General features: G+C 47.2%; 1 protein-coding gene across 1 annotated transcript; it reads left to right on the forward strand.

Annotated features, from left to right (window-relative positions):
• Window positions 1-14,062: 14,062 nt before the first annotated feature.
• LOC114600200 (lymphocyte antigen 6E-like) lies at window positions 14,063-23,657 on the forward strand. Its single transcript, XM_028736044.2, has 3 exons — window positions 14,063-14,187; window positions 20,340-20,459; window positions 22,274-23,657. The coding sequence occupies exons 1-3, from the start codon at window positions 14,136-14,138 to the stop codon at window positions 22,480-22,482; spliced, it is 381 nt and encodes a 126-aa protein (XP_028591877.1). The 5' UTR covers window positions 14,063-14,135; the 3' UTR covers window positions 22,483-23,657.
• Window positions 23,658-25,034: the final 1,377 nt, after the last annotated feature.

The following is a 25,034-nucleotide window of genomic DNA, read 5'->3' on the forward strand; positions in this document are numbered from 1 at the left end:
CTGGAAACTTGCCAAGGAAGTGATAAGGTTTATTACTAAGGTACTGGCAGTATGGCAGAGAAATCTTCCTAGGCTGGAAGGGAAAATGGTGGAAGCAGGTTACTGACTGGGACACAGTGACGTTTGCAGCTATTGTTAAAGTTGCAAAAACAAAGAAGCACGGGACTGAGTGAGGGAAATTTTTTGGGAACAACATTGGGATTTCAGCTCCGCTTAAGGCATGGCCTGTTGTCTTTGTCCACGGAGTTGATTGCCGAAGAATTGATGCTTTTGAATTATAGTGCTGGAGGAGAGTCTTGAGAGTCCCATGGACTGCAAGAAGATCAAACCTCTCCATTCTGAAGGAAATCAGCCCTGAGTGCTCACTGGAAAGACAGATCCTGAAGCTGAGGCTCCAAGACTTTGGCCACCTCATGAGAAGAGAAGACTCCCTGGAAAAGACCCTGATGTTGGGAAAGATGGAGGGCACAAGGAGAAAGGGACGGCAGAGGACGAGATGGTGGGACAGTGTTCTCGAAGCTACTAGCATGACTCTGACCAAACTGCAGGAGGCAGTGGAAGACAGGAGTGCCTGGCATGCTCTGGTCCAGGGGGTCACGAAGAGTCGGACATGACTAAACGACTAAACAACAACAACAACAAGGCATGGCGGATAACAGCAACAACCGAGAAAAGATAGGCGTAACATTATACAAGGACTGGAAGAAACAATACGGACAGAATAAATGTCACACACAGGAAGAACAATGATACCGTATGAGATCCTCACTTGTAGTCTTATAATTCATTTAATGTGTCAACATGCATAGAAGTTATCAATATTACAGCTGTTGTATAAGGGATTGTTATTATGACTGGGATGTAATTGAAATCCATAAGATTTTGGAATGCAGAAATAAAGAAAATCATCAAAATCATTAATTCTACCACGTGGGGAGCCAGCTTATCTAAATTATATAATTTGGAATTAATTGCTAGGGTTTAGGGGGGGGTCCTCCTCTTAAATCTATATCAATATGTTGGAAGCACACAGAGTAGCTTTATTACTTACTACTACTACTAGGGACAGGGACGTGGGTGGCGCTGTGGGTAAAAGCCTCAGCGCCTAGGGCTTGCCGATCGAAAGGTCGGCAGTTTGAATCCCCGCGGCGGGGTGCGCTCCCGTTGCTCGGTCCCAGCGCCTGCCAACCTAGCAGTTTGAAAGCACCCTCGGGTGCAAGTAGATAAATAGGGACCGCTTACTAGCGGGAAGGTAAACGGCGTTTCCGTGTGCGGCTCTGGCTCGCCAGAGCAGCGATGTCACGCTGGCCATGTGACCCGGAAGTGTCTCCGGACAGCGCTGGCCCCCGGCCTATAGAGTGAGATGGGCGCACAACCCTAGAGTCTGTCAAGACTGGCCCGTACGGGCAGGGGTACCTTTACCTTTACCTTTTACTACTAGGGACGCGGGTGGCACTTTGGGTTAAACCACAGAGCCTAGGACTTGCCGATCAGAAGGTCGGCAGTTCGAATCCTGCGACGAGGTGAGCTCTCATTGCTCAGTCCCTGCTCCTGCTCATCTAGCGGTTCGAAAGCACGTCAAAGTGCAAGTAGATAAATAGGTACCACTCCGGTGGGAAGGTAAACGGCATTTCTGTGCACTGCTCTGGTTCGCCAGAAGCGGCTTAGTCATGCTGGCCACATGACCCGGAAGCTGTACGCCGGCTCCCTCAACCAGTAAAGCGGAATGAGTGCCACAACCCCAGAGTCGTTCGTGACTGGACTTAACTGTCAGGGGTCCTTTACCTTTACCTTTACTGCTACTAATAATAATATAGGTGGATGAACTCCTAGGAGGGATGTTCTAGTCAGGGACCTCCTGTACTGGCAGGGACTTGGATGAGAGGACCGTTGAGGTCTAACTCTATGATTTTGCATTATTAGGGGTATCCCATGACTCAGCCCATCTCCGTGGACATCACAAAGGGCCAAGGAAAATGAAAAACAGGCAGGCAAGCTAAGCTTCTGTGCAGGTTTAGTGTATACAACAAACAAAGGTGCCATAAAGCGAGGCTTTGGGGAATGGGTTTCCTCCACCGTGGCTGTGAGCTCCCGTTGCTCTGTCCCTGCTCCTGCCAACCTAGCAGTTCGAAAGCACCTCAAAGTGCAAGTAGATAAATAGGTACCGCTGCGGCGGGAAGGTAAACAGTGTTTCCGTGAGCCGATCAAACGATGAGCAGATCAAACGAAAGGGAGTTCTTACCAGTTAGTTCCTTTAATAAACACAGCGAGGGACAAAAGAAAGCATCTACCCCGAATGGCAGTGCTCCCAATTAAGGATTACACCTCCTCCATCCCTATTGATCTACGTCACTCCTATGTCTTGTAATCTGAGTTTGTACCTGCTGCGCTTTCTGTTCTTAGACTTTCTGAGCTCTCCGTGACTTTGGGGAAGGGGGGCGGATACTATCCAGAGACTGTGAATCTGATCACTTTCTTCTGCTAGCTGTTCTCCCTCCAATATTTCCCAGCTTCTGCCTTCTGAACTATGCCCCTCTGCAAACCGCTGTTCCAAATCTACACTGTCCTCCTGCTCCTGGGAAGATTCAGGATCAGGATCAAGGTGTAGGGAAGGATCCTACCATTCTTCCTCAGTGCGGCCCTCCTCAGCACGGTACGTGACACATAAGGTCACAGAAAAGACCCCACCCAACACATTGTTCTTTTAATAAAAAAGAAAAGATCTCCAGACTGGCATCACTTAAAGGCAATGCTAATTATGAAGGCAGACAGCCACCATAGAATGTTTTGCACCCAGTGCCCTGGGCAAAGCTGTCTCCCTGCTGGGTGTGTGTTTGGCGCAAGGATTTGACATTGCCCGAAATCCAAGGTGATTTACCTGAAGAAGCCGAGCAAGACAGGCCGGTCAGAGGATGATGCTATTGGAGACAAAGTAGAGAGATCTCAGGTGTAGGCAGACAGTTCCTTGGCTGCTATTGAGAATGGGAACCTTGGCTTCACACAGAGAGAAGGAAATGTCCTTTAGAAGGGACTCGTACATCAGAAGATGACATTTCCTCCTCCTTATTCCATTCATGTTTCCGCCTCGCCTCCAGGGAACTCAGGATGACATCTCTGGTTCTTATCCTCACAATAACCCTATGGATATAGGTCAGGCTGAGTGTCTCCCCCAAAGTCACCCAGTGAGTTTCAGGGCTCAATGGGGATTTGAACCACACTGGATCTCTCATGCCTTGGTGTGATGGCCTGGGACTCGGACTCGGACTCAGAACCAGAGGGAATTCAGTCTGCACCGGATCCTTTGCCTCAGGCATCACCTGATCCAAGTCTGGGGCCTGATCCTGAAGAGTCCCAGTCTGTACAGGTTCCCCTGCAGCAAACACCAGCTGGGCCGAGTCAGGGGCCTGAGCCTGCCCTGGCTCCAGATGCGGGGATGACCTCGTTGCCACCAGCTGGGCCATCACTCACAGCTGCTCCACTACCAGTTGGGTCAGGGGAGGCTGAGGCGGCCTCTGGGTCTAGTAACCCACCAACGTCTCCCAAGCTGCAGAGACTGAGGTCTGAGAGAAGGAGAGACCTGAATACTCGCAGGAGGAGTGCTCACCTTCGGGTGAAACAGGGAGGTGACTCACCGGGGGATCAGGACCAGCTGTTACCCCGACAAAGATAAAAGGCTGTCGGACCCCACCCCAGGTTGCAGGAGCAACATTGCTGTATGCTAGAACCTGCCTGAGATCCTGTACCTGTCCTTCCCTGCTTTCCTGCCTCATGTCCTGCCTTGGCCCTGTCAGACTGACTCCCAGCGGAACCTTCAGATTCTGGACCGGTCCTGGATTGCATTTCATGGGTTACCCCCGGGCCCAGCACACTTGGATTGTGGCTCAGAACTACAATACCTCAAGGACCGCCTCTCTCCATATGAGCCTGGACCCTGAGACCATCCCCATAGCCCTTCTTTGTGTGCTTCCGCCATGAGAGGCCCAGAGAGTGGCAATACAAGAACAGGGCCTTCTCTGCAGTGGCTCTCCATTTGCGGAATGCTCTCGCCAGGGAGGTTCAGCTGGTACCTTCATTATGCACCTTTAGTTGCCAGGCAATAACATTCCTCTTCACACAGGCCTTTGGTTGGTTGTCATCCTATACTCTTTTAAATGTGTTTGTTAGGGGGAGGTTATTAGTTTGGTTTGTTATTGTTCTTATTATGTATTCTGTGTTTGTATCTTGTAGTTTCATGCTGTGAACTGCCTTGAGTTCTACAGATGAAGGCCGGTATACAAATTTAATAATAATAATAATAATAATAATAATAATAATAATAATAATAATAATACTGGTATGCCCTGCAGAGGACCTTAAGGTCCATGAATAACCATAGTTTAGAGCAGTGTTTCCCAACCTTGTGCCTCCAGATGTTTTTGGCCTACAACTCCCATCATCCCTGACTAGCAAGACCAGTGGCAAGGGATGATGGGAATTGTAGGCCAAAAACAGCTGGAGGCACAAGGTTGGGAAACACTGGTTTAGAGGTCCCGAGCCCTAAGAAAGTCAAACTATCCTCCACCAGGGCCAGGACCTTCTCAGTGATGGCTCTGACTTGGTGGAATGCTCTGTCCCATGAGACCAGGGCCCTTCAGGATTTAACCTCCTTCCGTCGGGCCTGTAAGACAGAGCTATTCCGCCTGGCCTTAATTTGAATTCCGCCTGATCTTTCATTTCCCTTCTCTTCCCTCCCCTTTTATGAAGATTACCCGCTCTGAGACCCCACAGCTAATTCTCCCCTGGTCTCCTCACTGGCCCAAGTAGGACTAATTCAGCCAGCTAGCCCTGGGGATTATCTAACTGATTTTTGAATTTTATTGTTATTCATGTTTTTATACTGTAATTTATGCTGCTTTTATAATTAAGTGTTTTAAAGTGTTTTAAATTTGTTAGCTACCCTGAGCCCGGTTTTTGAACCGGGAAGGGCGGGGTATAAATAAAAAAATATTATTATTATTATTATTACTAATAATAACTTGCTCTAGGGGTGGGGGGGGCAGGGATTTTGGGAATGCGCAAGTCTGTTTGTGTTGACTTTACAGAGAGTTGCTTGCCAGAGGCAAAAATATTGGGCACTGAATATTCAGAGGAACTGTGAGGAATGGGTCTGTACTTGTTCTCCCTGTCATTTCGACATCAGTGGAAATCCATAAGGTTTGGTTTCTGGATTAAGGATAATGAGCTTTGCTCTGGCCAACAATAGGAGTGAAGGTGACATGGGATAAGGGTGCAGAGGTGCTGACTTGCCCTCAATTTTTTGGGGGGGGGCTGGGCCCCCTGCTTCAAAATATTGAGAGGGCTGAAACCCCTTGTGCCCCATATATCTGGTGCCGCTAGAAGAGTGAGTGCGGCCAGGACCAGATTTAGGTTTGATGAGGCCCTAAACTACTGAAGGTAATGTCCATCTGTCCTTTGTCAACAACAAATTGTCGCTGTTTTTTGTGTTGAATATACGCCATAGGGTAATTTATGGCCCTCATAGGTATCTCAAGCCATTTGCACATAACAAAATATGTATTTTATCAAAGTAATTGTTGAACTGAAATACAATTAAGAAGAAATATATTAATAGTGAATTTTTTTTGGGGGGGGGGGCAAGAGAGTGGGGCCCTAAGCTATAGCTTGTTCAGCTTATACGTAAATCCAGCACTGAGTGTGGCATTTCAGTCATAGAATTGTCAAGTTGGAAGCAATCCAATGGGTCATCTTGCTAAACCACAAGGCAGTAATTTGCGTTGCAATTACTGTATAAATATTACACCTCCACCTCCTTCGTTCTGCCCGGACACTGAGGTCCAGTGCCGAGGGCTTTCTGGCGGTTCCCTCGCTGCGAGAAGCCAAGTTACAGGGAACCAGGCAGAGGACCTTCTCGATAGTGGCGCCCGCCCTGTGGAACGCCCTCCCACCAGATGTCAAAGAAAACAACAACTACCAGACTTTTAGAAGACATCTGAAGGCAGCCCTGTTTAGGGAAGCTTTAATGTTTAATAGGTTATTGTATTTTAGTGTTCTGTTGGAAGCCGCCCAGAGTGGCTGGGGAAACCCAGCCAGATTGGCGGGGTATAAATAATAAATTATTTATTATTATTATTATTATTATTATTACACATTTTGCACCATATTGAGGACTCTGGCGCTCTCTAATTTTCCCAAGTCTTGGAACGAAGAGGAGCAACTGGCTCAAAACAAACATTGTCCTGCGGTTTGATTTCCACAGCTGTGTGAATTGTAGTCATGAGGTCCTGGAAGTGGGGGGAAAGGGCAGTGTCTTCAAGTCCGGGGTCTCTAAGCCATCTGTTCAGAAAAGCTACCAGCTCTGTGTGTGGTGGCAGCAAGAAAATCAGAGCTGGGGAGTCTCAGTTCATGGATGCAACAGGAATGTGGGGAAGGAAGGGTTTAGATTTTTTACGCACTGGCGATGGTTTTGGGGAAAGCCAGCCCTATAGAAAAAGGGGTGGGCTCTACTGGAATTGAACTGGAACCAGACAGCTGGCAGCAGCGGCGGAGCAAGCCAATCGGGTGGCTGGGGCAGCTTGCATGCCCTGCAGCCAGGGGCAGGGCCAGCCACCCATGGGGGCGGGGCTAGCTGCTGCAGGGCGGGGCCAGCTGGGGCAGGATACTCTGTGGGGCCTCTGATGAGTCTGTCTGCCCCCTGTCACTCAGGCTCCCTACAGCTGAGGGGGAGGGGGCGGGCAGATGATTTGGGGCATCGCGGAGCCTGTGGGCGTCCAAGCCACCACGTCACTCCCAGGAGAGATAATAATAAACATAAAAAATAATAATTAATAAATTTTATTTATACCCCGCCCTCCCCAGCCAGAGCAGGGCTGAGGGCGGCTAACACCAGCAAAATTACAGTAAAAACATAATAGTGGGGAAAAACCCCAATTTAAAATACAGGTTAAAATGCAGCCTCATCTTAAAAGTAGCCCATAGATCAAAACCATAAGGGGAAGGAAACATAAGGGTCAGATTGGGTCCAAACCAAAGGCCAGGCGGAACAGCTCTGTCTTGCAGGCCCTGCGGAAAGATGTCAAGTCCCGCAGGGCCCTGGTCTCTTGTGACAGAGCGTTACACCAAGTCGGGGCCAGTACTAAAAAGGCCCTTGTCCTAATTGAGACCAATCTAACCACCTTGCAACCTGGGACCTCCAAAATGTTGTCATTTGTGGACCTTAAGGTCCTCCGCGGGGCATACCAGATGCGTGGCTCGGGTGAGTGCCGCCCGACATTTTGTCACCGCCCTCAGTGGTGACACCCAGGGCGAACCGCCCCCACCGCCCCCCCTTCCTCCGCCCCTGGCTGGCAGTCAAGATCAAAAAGGATGCAGAGCAGCTTTTAAATTAATTTCAGGATGAAATGCAACAGGCCACAGAGAGCCTCAGGCTGGCAGCTCATCCCTTCGGAATGAAAGCGTCAAGGCCTAAAGTAGTTCTACTAAGGATAGGGTAGAACATGACAATGGGTGTACATGAATATGTGCACCTTGCAAGGGACGGTTCCTCCCACACTTGCACACATTTCAAAAGTGACACCACGTGTCTGTGTTTAACCACAACAGATGGAATGCTCTCCCCAGGGAGGCATGCCTGACACCATCTTTGCCAAGTTTTTGGTGCTCAACAAAGACTTTTCTCTTTCCCTGGGCTTTCGGCTCTTAATCAGGCTCTTAAGGGCCCTAAGGAAGTCAGATTATCCTCCACCAGGGCCAGGGCCTTCTCAGTGATGGCTCCGACCTGGTGGAATGCTCTGTCCCAGGAGACCAGGGCCCTGCAGGATTTAACCTCCTTCCGCAGAGCCTGTAAGACAGAGCTATTCTGCCTGGCTTTCAATTTGAATTTAGCCTGATCTTTTATTCCCCTTCCTTCCCTCCCTCTCCCCCTTTTATGAAGATTACCCGCTCAGGGATCCCACAGCTAATTCTCCCCTGGTCTCCTCGCTGGCCCAAATAGGACTAATTTAGCCAGCTAGCCCTGGTGATCATCTAATGTTTATTGGATAGATTTCCCTCCTAAATTGATTTTTGAATTCTGAATTTATTGTTATTCACGTTTTATACTGTATTTTATGCTGTTTTTTGTTGCATCAATTAAGTGTTTTAAATTTGTTGTTAGCCGCCCTGAACCCGGTTTTCTGAACTGGGAAGTGCGGGATATAAATAAAAATTTATTATTTATCAGAAGGGTGGTATCGTGGTCTCTCATAGTGGAGCTATAGTGCTGCCTTTGTTCCTTAGCTGTATTTTTATCCTCTCTTTGTATTGCTGTGTTAATTAACTTTTTATTGTTGTTGTGGGACTGTCTCTCTCGGAAGGTTGTGGACTTTCCTTCCTTGGAGGTTTTTAAGCAGAGGTTGGATGGCCATCTGTCATGGATGCTATAGCTGAGATTCCTGCATTGCAGGGAGTTGAACTAGATGACTCTAAGGGTCCCTTCCAGCCCTACAATGCTTTGATTCTAACTACAAATCCCATCATCCACCAGGCTAAGGAAGGCTGCCATGTACTGATCCTTTTGGGAAGTGACTGCTAAACACTGGGAAGAAGGACATGCTATCCCTGTAAGCTGCTCCTTCCTTCAACAGCAGTTGCTAAATGTAGTGATGTATGGAAGTGAGAGGTGGACCATAAAGAATTGATGCTTTTGAATTCTGGTGCTGGAGGAGACTCTTGAGAGTCCCATGGACTGCAAGAAGATCAAACCTCTCCATTCTTAAGGAAATCAGCCCTGAGTGCTCACTGGAAAGACAGATCCTGAAGCTGAGGCTCCAATACTTTGGCCACCTCATGAGAAGAGAAGACTCCCTGGAAAAGACCCTGATGTTGGGAAAGATGGAGGGCACAAGGAGAAGGGGATGACAGAGGACGAGATGGTGGGACAGTGTTCTTGAAGCTACCAGCATGAGTTTGACCAAACTGCAGGAGGCAGTGGAAGACAGGAGTGCCTGGCGTGCTCTGGTCCATGGGGTCACGAAGAGTCGGACACAACTAAATGACTAAAGAACAACAGCAACATGTTAGGCTGAAGGGTCTGTGGTGCAAAACATTTGGACCACTTCCCCTTATTCAGGCCCTCCCATTTTCATCTACCACCCTGAAACCGCTTGATTTGTTTCAAAACAAGAGTGTCATTTTCGTTTCATTTATGAGGCGGTTCCCATGAGGCACCATGAAGTGATTCTTCCATATTAATAAAAGCACACACAGAACATTTGCAAATGTGGAATCCAACACAGATACCAACATATATAATTTCATTCCTTGCATAACCAGTCTCTGGCACATGATCTGGCACACGAAGAACAATTCATCCTCTTATTCGAGGCTGACGTAACCTGTTTGTAGCCATCAAGGCTTCCACTGGTGAGAAAACCAGTCCTGGAACTCTCTGTTTTCCCAACAAGTGAAACTTGGAAATCAGGGAGTCAAATGAATGTGAAGAAACCAGTCCTCACTTCCGGGCTCCAGGACTTCATTGTGGCGTTAAATGTCCAGTTTGTTCCTAGAATTACTTTTAAATGGAAGGATTAGAAAATAGCCACTGTGGTACAGTGGTCAGCGTGTTGAACTATGACCGCAGAGACTCAGATTCAAATCCCTGCTCAGTCAGGAAGCTCGCCTGGGGAATCAGGCATGGTGAGATAGAAGGATCTACTCTGACGTTGTTGTTGTTTAGTCATTTAGTCGTGCCTGACTCTTTGTGACCCCATGGACCAGAGCACGCCAGGCACTCCTGTCTTCCACTGCCTCCCGCAGTTGGGTCAAACTCATGCTGGTAGCTTCGAGAACACTGTCCCACCATCTCGTCCTCTGCCGTCCCCTTCTCCTTGTGCCCTCCATCTTTCCCTACATCAGGGTCTTTTCCAGGGAGTCTTCTCTTCTCATGAGGTGGCCAAAGTCTTGGAGCCTCAGCTTCAGGATCTGTCCTTCCAGTGAGCACTCAGGGCTGATTTCCTTCAGAATGGAGAGGTCTGATCTTCTTGCAGTCCATGGGACTCTCAAGAGTCTCCTCCAGCACCAGAATTCAGAAACATCCATTCTTCAGCGATCAGCCTTTTTTATGGTCCAGCTCTCACTTCCATACATCACTACTGGGAAAACCATGGCTTTAACTATACGGACCTTTGTTGGCGAGGTGATGTCTCTGCTTTTTAAGATGCTGTCTAGGTTTGTCATTGCTTTTCTCCCAAGAAGCAGGTGTCTTTTAATTTCGTGACTGCTGTCACCATCTGCAGGGATCATGGAGCCCAAGAAAGTAAAATCTCTCACTGCCTCCATTTCTTCCCCTTCTATTTGCCAGGAGGTGATGGGACCAGTGGCCATGATCTTCATTTTTTTGATGTTGAGCTTCAGACCATATTTTGCGCTCTCCTCTTTCACCCTCATTAAAAGGTTCTTTAATTCCTCCTCACTTTCTGTTGTCAAGGTTGTGTCATCTGCATATCTGAGGTTGTTGATATTTCTTCCGGCAATCTTAATTCTGGCTAGGGATTCATCCAGCCCAGCCTTTCGCATGATGAATTCTGCATATCAGTTAAATAACCAGGGAGACAATATACAGCCTTGCCGTACTCCTTTCCCAATTTTGAACCAATCAGTTGTTCCATTTCCAGTTCTAACTGTAGCTTCTTGTCCCACATAGAGATTTCTCAGGAGACAGATGAGGTGATCAGGCACTCCCATTTCTTTAAGAACTTGCCATAGTTTCTAGGGCGATCCAAAGTGAATCTGGTCAGGATTATAAATACCTGTGGGCTAACAATGAGAAATAGTGGGAGCACCAGACACACAATCTAATCATGACAAATTGGATCGGAGTTCCCCCAAATCTCTCTGAATTACCTTATACAGTGGTGCCTCGCAAGACGAAATTAATCCGTTCTGCGAGTCTCTTCGTCTTGTGGTTTTTTTGTCTTGCGAAGCATGGCTATTAGCGGCTTAGCGGCTATTAGCGGCTTAGCGGCTTTACGAAAAAGGAAACAAACTTGCAAGAACTCGCAAGACATTTCGTCTTGCGAAGCAAGCCCATAGGGAAATTCGTCTTGCGGAACGACTCAAAAAACGGAAAACCCTTTCGTCTAGTGAGTTTTTCGTCTTGCGAGGCATTCGTCTTGCGGGGCACCACTGTATTTGTGTTCCTGTAAGGTAACAGGAAACATCAACAAGAAACATCAACAACCTCACAAAGAGTCGGACAAGACTAACAACAACAACAACAACAACAACAACAACAACAAAAAAAAAAGGTAACAGGCCCTTACTCAGTCCTGATCACATGGAAGTAGAGATGGGCGAATCTATCAAGCTTCTCATTTTTCCAGTCTCAAATTTTGTTCTCCACATTTTCACAGCAGGCTGATGATGATGATGATAATGATGATGATGAAATACAATCTTCATAACAATTCACAAGCATTTTAGTGTGAATTTTTCCTATTATACACCTTTTCATATGTGGTTTTTTCACCAGTGTACATACTTGCACGATGAATTTTCATTATGCATTTTTGTATGTTTTTTTCCACGCACACCTTACTCTAGTACATTCATTTTAGCACAGAGCTGCATTGCAAAATTCGGGGAACTGAGAATTTCGAAGGACCCCTGTGTTTTGGTTCATGTATTGTTTCAGGAAGTGCAAATGTGGTCAATTCTGCTTTAAAGGCAAACGGAACTGAATTCCTCCCACAGTCCTATAAGGGAGCCTCAGGCGCCTACAGATGTATGTGTGCAGCCCATCTTTGCAAATATACAGTAGTATTTGAGGATGTTCTAAACATACATCAAAATGCCCCAAATTTCTGTGTTTTAGGGTTCTGTTTGTTGCAATAATGCTGCTCTTCCAATTTCCCTCCTCCTCAAGGCTGGGTATTCCATTTGCTTGTGTGACATTTTGTTCCATTCTTTACTCAGAGCATTTGTACCCTGCTCTTCAGCCAAGCAGATTCCCCAGAACAGATTAAAAGGTAAAGGGACCCCTGACCGTTAGGTCCAGTCGTGGCCGACTCTGGGGTTGTGGCGGTCATCTCACTTTATTGGCCGAGGGAGCCGGCGTACAGCTTCCGGGTCATGTGGCCAGCATGACTAAGCCGCTTCTGGTGAATCAAAGCAACGCACGGAAACGCCGTTTACCTTCCCGCCAGAGCGGTACCTATTTATCTACTTGCACTTTGGTGTGCTTTCGAACTGCTAGGTTGGCAGGAACAGGGACCGAGCAACGGGAGCTCACCCCATTGTGGGGATTCGAACCGCTGACCTTCTGATTGACAAGTCCTAGGCTCTGTGGTTTAACCCACAGCGCCACCCGTGTCCCTTCAGAATACATGCAACTGAAACAAGACAGTCAAGAACAGAGGTCAGCAAACTCAATCAGAGGATGGGCCGGTCGACGCTCCGTCTACTGGGGAACACGCGCTCTTTCGGGTTGGAGGAGCGCCCATGCGCATGCATCCATGCCATTTCGGGCGCTTCTCTGTCCCGCACACGCTATTTCTGGTGCACATCCGGGTCGGAGGAGTGCCAGTGTGCATGCGCACAGGCACCATCAACCCAGAAGTTGGTCTCCATGCTGCGCCACACCACAGTGCGCCACAGTGTGCTGCGCCGGTAAGAGCAGGTGGGGGCGGGAGGGGTTGCCATTGGCCAGTTAGACAAACCTCACAGACAGCTACCAGCCCATGGGCCTTAGGTTGCCAACCCCTGGTCAAGAACGTCTACCACTTGGAAGATTGGGAAAGGTTGTGGAAGAAAGGGGTTAAGTTTACTGCATGTATGGTTCTAAAGGAAAACATTATGAAAATGATGTATGTTGTTGTTGTTTAGTCGTTTAGTCGTGTCCGACTCTTTGTGACCCCCTGGACCAGAGCACGCCAGGCACTCCTGTCTTCCACTGCCTCCTGCAGTTTGGTCAAACTCAGGCTGGTAGCTTCGAGAACACTGTCCAACCATCTCGTCCTCTGTCGTCCCCTTCTCCTTGTGCCCTCCATCTTTCCCAACATCAGGGTCTTTTCCAGGGAGTCTTCTCTTCTCATGAGGAGGCCAAAGTCTTGGAGCCTCAGCTTCAGGATCTGTCCTTCCAGTGAGCACTCCGGGCTGATTTCCTTAAGAATGGAGAGGTTGGATCTTCTTGCAGTCCATGGGACTCTCAAGAGTCTCCTCCAGCACCAGAATTCAAAATTGCCTTAAAAAGATGTTAGATTGTTTTTGTATGCCACAACTGCAGCGAGAATTTTACTTGCCCAAAATTGGAAATCACAGGAAATACCAACAGTGGAAGATTGGCAGATGAAGATGTTGGTCTTTTTGGAGCTGGCCAACCATACTGGAAGAATCTACAATCAGAAAGAGGAGGAACATCAAGAAGAAAGGAAGAAATTTAAGGAATATTTAGTAAAATATAAGAATATAACATCAGTGGAAATACTTGCAAGTACTACATTTGGCTTAGGATTAAATTATGTTGAATGGTGTAAGATGATGGATTGAGAATATTATGAAAAGAAAGGAAGTTAGTAATTTGAACAAGTTAATTTTATTAGAAAGTGGATATTGGAGAGTTGCTAAAATGAGATTTAATGAAAATCAGTTAGGAAGGATTTGAGGAAGCCACCCAATAATGGAATGCAATTTGGATTTTTACCTGTAAGAAGCTTTGAATGCATGTATGTTCTTCTTTTTTATATGTTTGTTTGTTATTTTGTGTTGTGTTAAATTTGGAAAATAAATTTTAAAAATTGAAGGGGAAAAAAAGGATGTCTACCACTGAGAGTTTCCAGGGATCTTCTGCAGGCAGATCTCCTGCTGCAAACCTCAAGCCTCTCCCCTTTGAGCTTGTCACCTGCATGTAATCTCCTCCCTCTCTCTCTCTCTCTCTCTCCTGCATAATGATGAATTGCCTTTGGTGATCTCACAGGCCCACACCCATTCCCACACTGACCAACTCCTATGCTCATTCCTCAGCCAAGTGTGTCCCTCCCCGTCCTTAGCTTCTTGAACCCTAAAATTATGGTGACCATGGCAACAAAAGGGAAACACCTCAGGGGTGTATATAACCATAGTGGCCAGCAGTCTGGGATACAGTTCCACAGATCACCTCAAAGATGAAGACTCTGCTGGTTGCCTTGTTGGTGGCGATCTTATGCGCCGGAAAAGGTAAGGCACATTTCTCACCTTTGCTTAGGCAAAGAGCTGCAGAAAAGGACGGGAGACTTGGAGACTCATAGAATTGCAGGATTATAGGGTTGGGAGGGATGCAAAGTGCCGTCTAGTCATCTAGCATAAGGTGTAAGCATCAGAGCATTATAATCTCAGGGCTGTGGGTTCAATTCTGTGATCTACAATCTAAAAGGGGGACCTAATATATACCACTCAGACCAATGACGCCTGTTTAATACTGAATGCCCCATTAAAAAACCCCCCACACCTAAGTTTCTAACACCATGGAGAGGTTTCTACTGAAGATTTATGAATGTATAAGAGGAACCCTGCTGGCTCATATCAATGATCCATTTGATCATCCTGTTTCTGTTAGTTGCCAGCCAGATGTTATCAGGAAGGAGGGCATGAAGGCAACAGCTGTTGTCCCGCCTCAGCCACCGGCATCCTGAGGTATACTGCACTAACTCTGGAGGTTCCATTTGGCCAGTGGAATTGTAGGAATTAATTAGGCATTGGTGCGAAGAAGTGTTGTTTCCGCTTTTTTCGTCCCATCTGTCTGATGGTGTGGGATTTAGAGGGCAAGTCAGATGAGGGAAGGTGGAAGGGACTGTGTGAATGAAGGCTTGTGTGAGTAGCCTTTCAGAAACGTCTAAAAGGCGATGGGAGAAGAAGTGACCACATCCCACTCAAACAAAGGATATGCAATAGACTATTGGATTAAATAACAGAAAAGTAGGTTTAGGTTGTCCCTAGCCCAGCTGAATGTTGGAAGATTCTTATCCCTGCAGAAAAGTTCCCTAAGAAAGGTTGGCTCACCCAGACACGCTTCAGATACGCAGGGTGTACCTGTGGCAGGAACAAGTATCTGTCTAATGCGCCGTCATGCTCTCCCCTGCTCCTGCGCATAGAACATGTTACGTGATCTGACATTAGTGTACGGAAAGCTGTGCATATGAACAATCTGCCTAAGTGTTCCAGCCACCCTGCGGGTTTTTTGCATCAGGAAGATTGTAAGGGTGGACAATTCACATACAGGTATGGCTCTATGTCTGTGGATGTTGAACGGCACGCATTTTGCACAGTGTGCCGAAAAGTTGCGCAGGAGAATGAAATTTCTCAAGACATGCATAGCCTTCATGCTGGGCCCTTTAGGAGCATGACATGCTGCACCCTTTAGGAGGAAAATGGGGGAAATTAGGGATGTGATATTTTTGGATAATATGTTTTGTTAAATTTCTAATAAAAAATTATTAAAAAAATATATTTGAGGTCCCATCCTCCAAATTACAATCCAATAGGATTGTAAGACTATAGCTGGGAAGGAGTGGGGACACACAAGGGGACTATATTGAAACCAAACAAACAGTAAACAAAGGAAGAGATTTGGCTTGAAAAACTGCCCCTCTGGGCTTCCTGTTTCCTGTGCACCAGGGGATGGACCCCTCTCCCAACACCGCAGGAGACAGACAGACAGACAGAGATAATCAGATAATGATAAGGGAATTGCATTTTCTGCCTTTCTCTTTGGTTGCAAGAGGAATCTGGCTCTCACCTGGTGTTTGGCTGTCCGGCACTCGCTTCCCCATGGCATGCGAGTACAGACAAAGGCACTGGGTGCATGGAACACTCTGGCTGCCGCGACCCCCTGATCCCATTCCTGGAAGCACAGGTTATCCTACTAATTGGGTTTTTAAAATTGGAGTAAACCACAGGCACGTGATAGAGATGATGAGATAAGAAACTGCGAAAACAACCCAGCTACAAGGATTTTAAAGGTTTGGCTTGAGAGGGGATTTCATTCGGTGAAAGAGACGAGGGGCACACGGTTTGCTTATATTAAAGTTCTTCTCTACATTTATGATATGGCAACCCTCCTAGGAATGCAAGTTAAAAAACCCCACATCTGTAAAAGTGAGGATGGAAGAAATTGGAATATAAATATTTAACAAAACTGGAACTGCGTGTGAGAGAGAAAGGAACTGAGAGAGAAGGGGTTGGGGAAACATTACGCTTTGAAAATATGGAGCAAAGTTTTCCCTAACATCTGTCAACCACAAAAGAATGCTTTTTAAGATAAGGATAATTGGCCATAAATCAGTGGCAGGGAAGAAAGGAGTCTACCAGCTGCAGGAATAGAAGCTACGTGAAGTCTGGATTCAGACCATTCTTTCTAGGCTGGAGAACTGGCGAAGACGGCTTGTTTACTGGGAGCCAAATCATGGGATTAAGCAATGCAGTGACTCTGGAAACTGTGAGATAACCGCTTCTCCCGAGGCATGTCGGGAACTATCACCAGTTGTAGGAATGCAGGCTATAACATCATATATGGATAGGAAAATATCACAGGGTGTGGGAACTATCACATGCAGGAAAGAATAAGGATTACACTTAGAGTTCCTCACTTGAAACTTTATAAATTACCTAATATACCAACACAAATGAAACCACAAGATTGGAGCTGTTATATAAGGGATTATTATATCTGAATGGAATGTAATGGAATTATTTGGAAGGCAGAAAAAATGTAGAAGAAGCCATCAAATCTAGCACATGGAGAGGCCAGTTTGTTTAAATGTATAATTTGACATTTGAATAATTGGCATTAATAATTGTATTAACTGGATAAAATTGAGGCTGTTATATAATGAGGCTGGATATAATGAGGCTGTTATTGGAATGATATTGGAAAATCAATGAAAACATATATAGAAAACGAAAAAGAAAAACCGCCCCTCTATTTTGCCAACATGTCAGGGGCACAGGGCTGTGAAACAAACCATTGGTCATATTTGCCTTTGTGACGTCCATCACATTGTTTACAAGATGTCACCAGGAAGCCTATTCAGAATGAAGGCAAAGTTTCCTGTCCTCACTCGGATTTGACGTCCTTGGTCCATCGCAACTTCTCACAGAATCCTTCAGCTGCAGGGCGGTGTGAGATAAGGTCTAGGTGGCAGGTTGCCCCGTACATTTTAATAAAAGCCAGAAAGAATTACAAACTGAGAGCTGTAATCCTGTGGGAATTGAGGTGGGCAGAACCTTGCTCTGTGAACATGGCAATACTTGAGAATAAATATGCAATGAAGTGTGCTTTGTGGGAGCGCCCTGGCCTGTTTGTCTCCTACTTTTCTGCAGTTGTTCGCTGGGTGTGTAGAGCAGCCTTTGTGCTGGGTGGGGCTGATGATAGACATAGTACAAAACATCTGGAAGGCACCAGACTGGAAAAGCCTGCTTTGCTTTATTATTATAATCATTATTGCTATTGTTGTTGTTTAGTCGTTTAGTCGTGTCTGCCTCTTCGTGACCCCCTGGACCAGAGCACGCCAGGCACTCCTGTCTTCCACTGCCTCCCGCAGTTTGGTCAGACTCATGTTTGTGGCTTCGAGAACACTGTCCAACCATCTCATCCTCCGTCGTCCCCTTCTCCTTGTGCCCTCCATCTTTCCCAACATCAGGGTCTTTTCCAGGGAGTCTTCTCTTCTCATGAGGTGGCCAAAGTATTGGAGCCTCAGCTTCACGATCTGTCCTTCCAGTGAGCACTCAGGGCTGATTTCCTTCAGAATGCAGAGGTTTGATCTTCTTGCAGTCCATGGGACTCTCAAGAGTCTCCTTCAGCACCAGAATTCAAAACCATCAATTCTTCGGAGATCAGCCTTCTTTATGGTCCAGCTTTCACTTCCATTGCTATTATAATAACACGTAATAATAATAATATAATAATAATAATCCTATAATAATAACCATTGGGAGCCTTCCGAAGCCAAATATTTCCATTTTGTATTTCAGCAGAATCTTGGCTAGGTTGCAAATTAATGGATCACTTTACCCAGCCAGATGGGTGGGGTATAAATAATAAAACTATTAAAATTATTGCTGTCATTTTTCCTGACTAAGGAAAATCCCTCAACCCTTTTTTGTCTTCTAGTCCTGCTCTTTTGCTAGGAGGTGTGTTGTGTGCTGGTCCCAGCAACAGATGTGTTGCCAGTGAAACTGCTCTGCCTTGAGGGCATCTCAGTAGCCTGGCTGCTTGCCAAATTGCTTGGGATCTTACCACCAAGAGGTTGCAACGCCCATGCCGTAATTTGCGCTTAATGAAGGCTTTGGAGATGTGCAGAGCAGAATGTCAACAAGGTCCTTATCTATGCATCTAGATGTGCTGGTCCCAGGGGGAAGGTTACCGTTGACGTAGTCGAAGTCCGGTCCTGGGTCACTTGCCTGGAAACAGTTCGCAAGGAGTGGGGCGAGGTCCAAAGCAGGAAGCCGAGCGGGGACAGGAACACTGGAGGGTCAGGTCTGGGTCCGGTCAGGAGCAGGTACTCAACGACGACGTTGCTCCCGCAACCTGGGACCAGGCTGACTGGCCTTTATCTTCTCTGAGGCCAGGGGCGGCCCCGGCCCCCAGGAGACCCGCCTCTCCTGGCCTTAAGGCGAGCACTCCTGGGAGAAACCAGTTCCCTTCGCCTCTCTGCCCTGAGCCTCTGCAGATCAGGAGAGGCTGAAGGGTTACTGGGCCCAGGGGGAGACTCACCTGTAGGCACTGAGTCCTCAACCACCTCTGGGGCCAGAATGGATTCACCTGGTGCCTGCTCCTGAGGATCCGGCCCAGGTGCAGGCGCCTCAGAATCAAGGCCCTGCCCCAGTTCAGCCGGCCCTGGAGGCGGGGACTCCTGTGCAGGCTGGGATTCCTCCGGTTCATCCTCTGACTCGGATTCCCAGGCCATCACACTAGATTTCCACAGCTCATTGCATAGAACCCTATGATATGCACCTCTAAGGCTGCTGGCTGGAGGAATCCCAGAATCGTAGACTTGGGACCCAGTGGGTCATCTAGTCCAAACCCCTGCAATGCGGGAATACCAGCGAAAGAATCCCTGACAGGTGACCACACAACCTCTGTTGAAAAAGGAAGGAGAGTCTACCACCTTCTAGCTCAGGGGTCAGCAACCTTTTTCAGCCGTGAGCCGGTCTACCGTCTCTCAGACCATGTGGTGGGCCAGACTATATTTTTTGGGGGGAAAATAAACAAATTCCTATGCCCCACAAATAACCTGAAGGAGCATCTCCACCTCCATCGTTCTGCCTGGACACTGAGGTCCAGCCCTGATGGCCTTCTGGCGGTTCCCTCGCTGCAAGAAGCCAAGTTACAGGGAACCAGGCAGAGGGCCTTCTCGGTGGTGGCGCCCACCCTGTGGAACGCCCTCCCACCAGATGTCAAAGAGAAAAATAAAGCCACTACCGATATCAGGAGGGGGTGGGGTTGCAGGGCTCATGCCCCCAACTACAATCTCGCGGGGCTGGCGTCAGCCCCGCGGGACTCAGGGATTCCCCCTCTCTCATCAATATTTATCTCCCTCGGCGCCAGCCAATCGGCTGGCGCTAGGGGGCGGGCTTACCAGGGGCTCTTAAGGTCTTTATTAGTTCAACTGTGGGAGGGGGCGGGAATTGCCACGCAATAATATTCAAACAGTCCTCTAACCAGGAAACACCTGCCCCAATAGAACAGTCTGAATTTGGTCTCTGGAAGATCTTCATCCTCTGGTTTGGGTGAACGTCAGGATTCAGAATGTGGGAGCAACCACTTCTCCATGGGACCTTGAGGGGCTCTTAAGGTCTTTATTAGTTCAACTGTGGGAGGGGGCGGGAATTGCCACGCAATAATATTCAAACAGTCCTCTAACCAGGAAACACCTGCCCCAAATAGAACAGTCTGAATTTGGTCTCTGGAAGATCTTCATCCTCTGGTTTGGGTGAACTTCAGGATTCAGAATGTGGGAGCAACCAGTTCTCCATGGGACCTTGAGAAAAACACCTGGGCATTCTATCCGATGAGGATCTCTCAGCTAATTTTGGAGGTATCCATACCTCTAAGGCGCCAGTGTGGAACCTGTGGTCTTCCAGATGTTGAATGACAGCTCCTGCTATCTCTGACCTTTGACTACGCTGGCTGGGACTGATGGGAGTTGAGGCTAAACAGTATCTGGAAGAGCAAAGTGTTCCTCGCTCCCTGCTCTAAGGCGTGTTGCTTCGCCCCAAGGTGCTCACAGCCTTGAAGGTCACAGCCAGACTGAGACAAACATTGATTTATGTTCACCTGGGAAAGAGATGCCTTTGCTTGACTTTTGCTTCTCTGTTTTCTTTCTGCACAGCCCACGCCTTTTTTTGCTACAGGTGCGAAAATGAGCCTTCCAACTGGAACTGTATGAAGGCAGTTAAGTGCGCAGAACAGGATCAGTTCTGTACCACCATCACTTCCACGTCAGGATCGGGTAGGTAGCAAACCTTTATTATATTCTCTCTGAAGCTATAGTTCCTGAGCATGAGGTGAAGCCCTGTCCCTCAAGGTCGCTAGCCAAGGGCACTGGCAGTATGACAGATCACTCTTCTTCTTAGGCTGGGTGAAAAAAGGGCGAAAACAGGTTACTGACTGGGACAGAGTGGCGTTTGCAGCTATTGTTAAAGTTGCAAAAAACAAAGAGCAGGGGACTGTGGGAGGGAGGAATTTTTGTAACAACATTGGGATATCAGCTCCGCTCAAGGCATGACGGATAGCAGCAGCAACCGAGAAGAGACAGCCACAACATTTTACAAAGACAGGAAGAAAGAATAGGGACAGAATAAATGTCACACACAGGAAGAACAATGATATAGTATGAGGTCTTCAGTTATAAATTGTTGAATGTGTTAACACAAATAGAAGTTATATACAGTGGTATCTCGGGTTACATGCGCTTCAGGTTACAGACTCCACTAAAATATTACCTTGGGTTAAGATCTTTGCTTCAGGATGAGAACAGAAATCGTGCTCCGGCGGCACAGCGGCAGCAGGAGGCCCCATTAGCTAAAGTGGTGCTTCAGGTTAAGAACAGTTTCAGGTTAAGAACAGACTTCCAGAATGAATTAAGTTCTTAATCCCGAGGTACCACTGTATATTGCAGCTGTTGCATGAGGGATTACTAACGCCCTCCCACCAGATGTCAAAGAGAACAACAACTACCAGACATTTAGAAGACATCTGAAGGCAGCCCTGTTTAGGGAAGCTTTTAATGTTGAATAGACTACTGTATTTTAATATTTTGTTGGAAGCCGCCCAGGGTGGCTGGGGAAACCCAGCCACATGGGCGGGGTGTAAATAAATGATGATGATGACTGGAATGTAAGTGAAATCATTAAGATTTTAGAATGCAGAAACAAAGTAAATAACCAAACCATCAATTCTAGCATGCGGGGGGGGGGGGGGCACCTAAATTATATAATTTGGCATTTGTATGATTTGTATTAGGAATTGTATTATAATCTGGCAATGTTATAATGAGGCTATTATTGGATTATTGTAATTGGAAAACTAATAAAAGTTATAACCAAAAAGAAAGAAAGCTAGCCGTCACCTATGGCCCATCTGCAAGCTCCGAACCCAGCTCCCATTGTCGGTCCCTGCTCCTGCCAACCTAGCAGTTTGAAAGCACGCCAGCGCAAGTAGATAAATAGGTACCGCTGTGGCGGGAAGGTAAACGGGGTTTCCGTGCGCTCTGGTTTCCGTCACGGTGTCCTGTTGTGCCAGAAGCGGTTTAGTCCTGCTGGTCACATGACCCGGAAAGCTGTCTGTGGACAAACACCGGCTCCCTTGGCCTGAAAGCAAGATGAGCGCTGCAACCCCCTAGTCGTCTTTGAGTGGACTTAACCATCCAGGGGTCCTTTACCTTTTACCTAGAAAAGGTAAAGGGGACCCCTGACCATTAGGTCCAGTCGTGGCCGACTCTGGGGTTGCGTCACTCATCTCGCTTTATTGGCCGAGGGAGCCGGCATACACCTTCCGGGTCATGTGGCCAGCATGACTAAGCCGCTTCTGGCAAACCAGAGCAGTGCACGGAAACGCCGTTTACCTTCCCGCTGGAGTGGTACCTATTTATCTACTTGCACAGTAGGGACTGAGCAACGGGAGCTCACACCGTCGCGGGGATTTGAACCGCCGACCTTCTGATCGGCAAGTCCCAGGCTCTGTGGTTTAACCCACAGCGCCACCCGCGTCCCTTAGCTTTTACGTACCCATGTATAATTGCCCCCTTTCATTCCTGTCCTCCAGGCAAGAACGCCGTGTACCAGCTTAGCAAGAGATGCACCCCGACTTGCACGGAGAACTTCATTGACACAGGCCTGACAAGTGTTTCGACCAAGTGTTGCAGCCATTCCTTGTGCAATATCAGCGGGGCCACCAGTGTCAAAACCAGCGGCCTGCTGATGGCCGTGGGCGTCCTGGCCAGTTTCTTCTACATCTTCCAATCCCTCTTGTGAGGAGGCACTGCGGAGCAAAGGTCACAGTTCTCCTATCCAAAACTGTCAAATGTCGCTCTCCTTTCCCTTGTTCGAGATCAAGAAACCCGCCGTGGACGGCAAATACCACCCCCCAGAAGCATCGCGGAGGGGCTTGCTCACCTGGATCATTGCCCTGAATGCTAAAATTCCCGACTTCTTGCTTGGTACTGCAAGCATGGAGCTCTCTCCAGCTGCCCAGAAACCTCTCGCTCCTCTTTGGTGCTGCAATGCACCATCTTCTCCTCCCCAGTCCCTCGACAAAGCAGCTGACGAGTCTTTTTCTCCATCCACCCCATATCATTCCCCCCCCCAAAGCCTCAGGTCATTCCCGGACAACACGTTTTCCGACTGGTTTGCACACAGTTTGTTTTGCACAACCTTTGCCATTCCCAGACAACCGACGTGCAAAATCAGTTTGCACAAAGTTTCTGAGGAAGTTAAATAATATCAGCTGTTGGTGGCGGAGGGGAGATCAAATGACGTTGCATCAAGCAAATGCCATCTCATACGTTCCTTTATCATTCCCCATTGCTTCCCTTATTGCAGGGAGTCCCTGGGGGAGCAGACTGGTTGCACAAACCGATTTTTATTTTTCTGCCGGAGTTTTCTTTTATGTTAGAAGAGCAAAAGGCTGGAACAGCCCCAGGTGAGCTCAGAGCAGGTCTGCAGCACCGGCTCGAGCTGGTTCCACGATCACCTTTCCTAATTTCCCCAGGCATTCAAAGAAGTCTATTTTTTAAATAATATGTGTGTATGTATTTTGGGTAGTGGTTGCTAGAGATCTCTAATTTAAAAACAAAAACAGAGGCTGTGCCAAGCTGCGGTTTCTGGGGATTTCATTAGAACTGAGATCTTTTGATCTAAAAAAAAAAATCTAACAAATAAATTAAATAAAAATAAACCAGCCTCATAGTAACTGGACCAGTCCAGCCTCCATCGATTGGCTGGGCACAAGATCAGAAGCCGGGATTGTCATTTGTCGGGTGGGGAGAAGGCAGTAGCAAAGGGAGCCATCAGCTGATGGAGGTGGAAGATACAGGATGTTTTTAAAAGTCTCTCCCACTTTGCACCTTCCTCCACATTTGATGTTCTGTTCTGCTCTTTCGCGCCTGTGATTTCTAAAGCACATGTTAATAAAGTTTTGCCATTTAAGATCTGCAGCCTCAGTCGTCATTGATATTCTGTTTCAGTAGCCATGACAATATTATAAACTGAAGAATAGAATATTAGAATTGGGTTATTGCTTTTGGTCTTGTTGTGAACCAAAAATCTCCAAATGAATCTGAACTTCAGTGTCTAAAATCCCTGGTAGAGGACAAGGATCCTGAGATCACGTTAAAGGTAGCCAAGTTCTGTTTGATTGCCATAAAACTTAGGGAACAAGCTGTGCTATCATAATGAGTAAGGTTTTAAATGATAATTTTAGGTTATATGTTAATGACTAAGTTTTAATTTAATTTTATATATTTTTTTAACTGTTGCTATATCTAATTGCAAATTCAAATGTATCCCTGTCGTGTTCTATGACTACCTTGGTATTGTATGTGGGCTGGAACTGGTCTGTGATCGAAATAATAAATTCAAATATTCTGTTTCAGTAGCCATGACAATATTATAAACTGAAGAATAGAATAATAGAACTGTGTTATTGGGTTATTGCTTTTGGTCTTGCTGTGAACCACCCTGAGACCTCTGGACATAGGGCGGTGTATAAGTTGAATAAATAATAAATAATAAAAATAATTGCAGAGTTGGAAGGGATCCCCAAAGGTCATCTAGTCCAACCCCCTCCAATGAAGGAATCACAGCTAAAGAATCCCTGACAGATGGCTATCCAGCCTCTGTTGAAAAAAAACTCCAGTGAAGGAGAACCCACCAACTGCTGAGGAAGTCCGTTCCACTGTGGAACAGTTCTCACTGCCCAGAAACTTCTTCTTAATGTTTAGTCGAAATCTCCTTTATTGTAATTCGAATCCGTGGCTTGTGTCAGGCGGCGGAGGAAACAACCCCACAGCAGGCTGCCAGGAACGGATAAGGCAAGGAAAAGTCCTTATCACCTGCTTTTTAATCAATATTTATGGACAGAAGCCAGGAACTCAGCCTCTTGGACTAATGACGTTGTCCCAAGTGACTCTCCACCCTTTTACCCCCACTTCGTCGTTCATCATCATCTCCTCTACGGGTGGCGCTGAGGGTCCTCTGCTTCTGAGCCTTTTGCTCTCCTACTTTCAAGGCTCGCCAGTTTCTGGGAGATGGAGGGTCTGGAATGCTTTCTAACAACACTGTGTCCATCAGTTGTTGCCCTCCCGGAGGTTCCTCTTCCTCCTCCTGTTCTCCCATTATTTCCCAAATTTCCCGTCTCCACTCCCGCGGGCCCGACCTGCCTGGGCTAGGAGGGCACTTGTGCCCGCCACCTCTCTGCGCGCCCGACCCAACCCAGCCTCACCCCTTTGCCACTGCGATGTTGCTGAAGGGAGGCATGAAGGAAGATGGGGAAGACCATGCCAGGATCGCGGGCTGGGAGCAGGCAG

The sequence above is a fragment of the Podarcis muralis genome, chromosome 8 (assembly GCF_964188315.1).
Source record: "Podarcis muralis chromosome 8, rPodMur119.hap1.1, whole genome shotgun sequence".
Lineage (NCBI taxonomy): Eukaryota > Metazoa > Chordata > Lepidosauria > Squamata > Lacertidae > Podarcis > Podarcis muralis.

Coding starts and splice junctions, on each gene's coding strand:
- LOC114600200 (XM_028736044.2), top strand. CDS start 14,136: ATGAAGACTCTGCTGGTTGCCTTGTTGGTGGCGATCTTATGCGCCGGA. Junction 14,188..20,339: donor GATCTTATGCGCCGGAAAAG/GTAAGGCACATT, acceptor CTTTCTGCACAG/CCCACGCCTTTTTTTGCTAC. Junction 20,460..22,273: donor CACTTCCACGTCAGGATCGG/GTAGGTAGCAAA, acceptor CCTGTCCTCCAG/GCAAGAACGCCGTGTACCAG.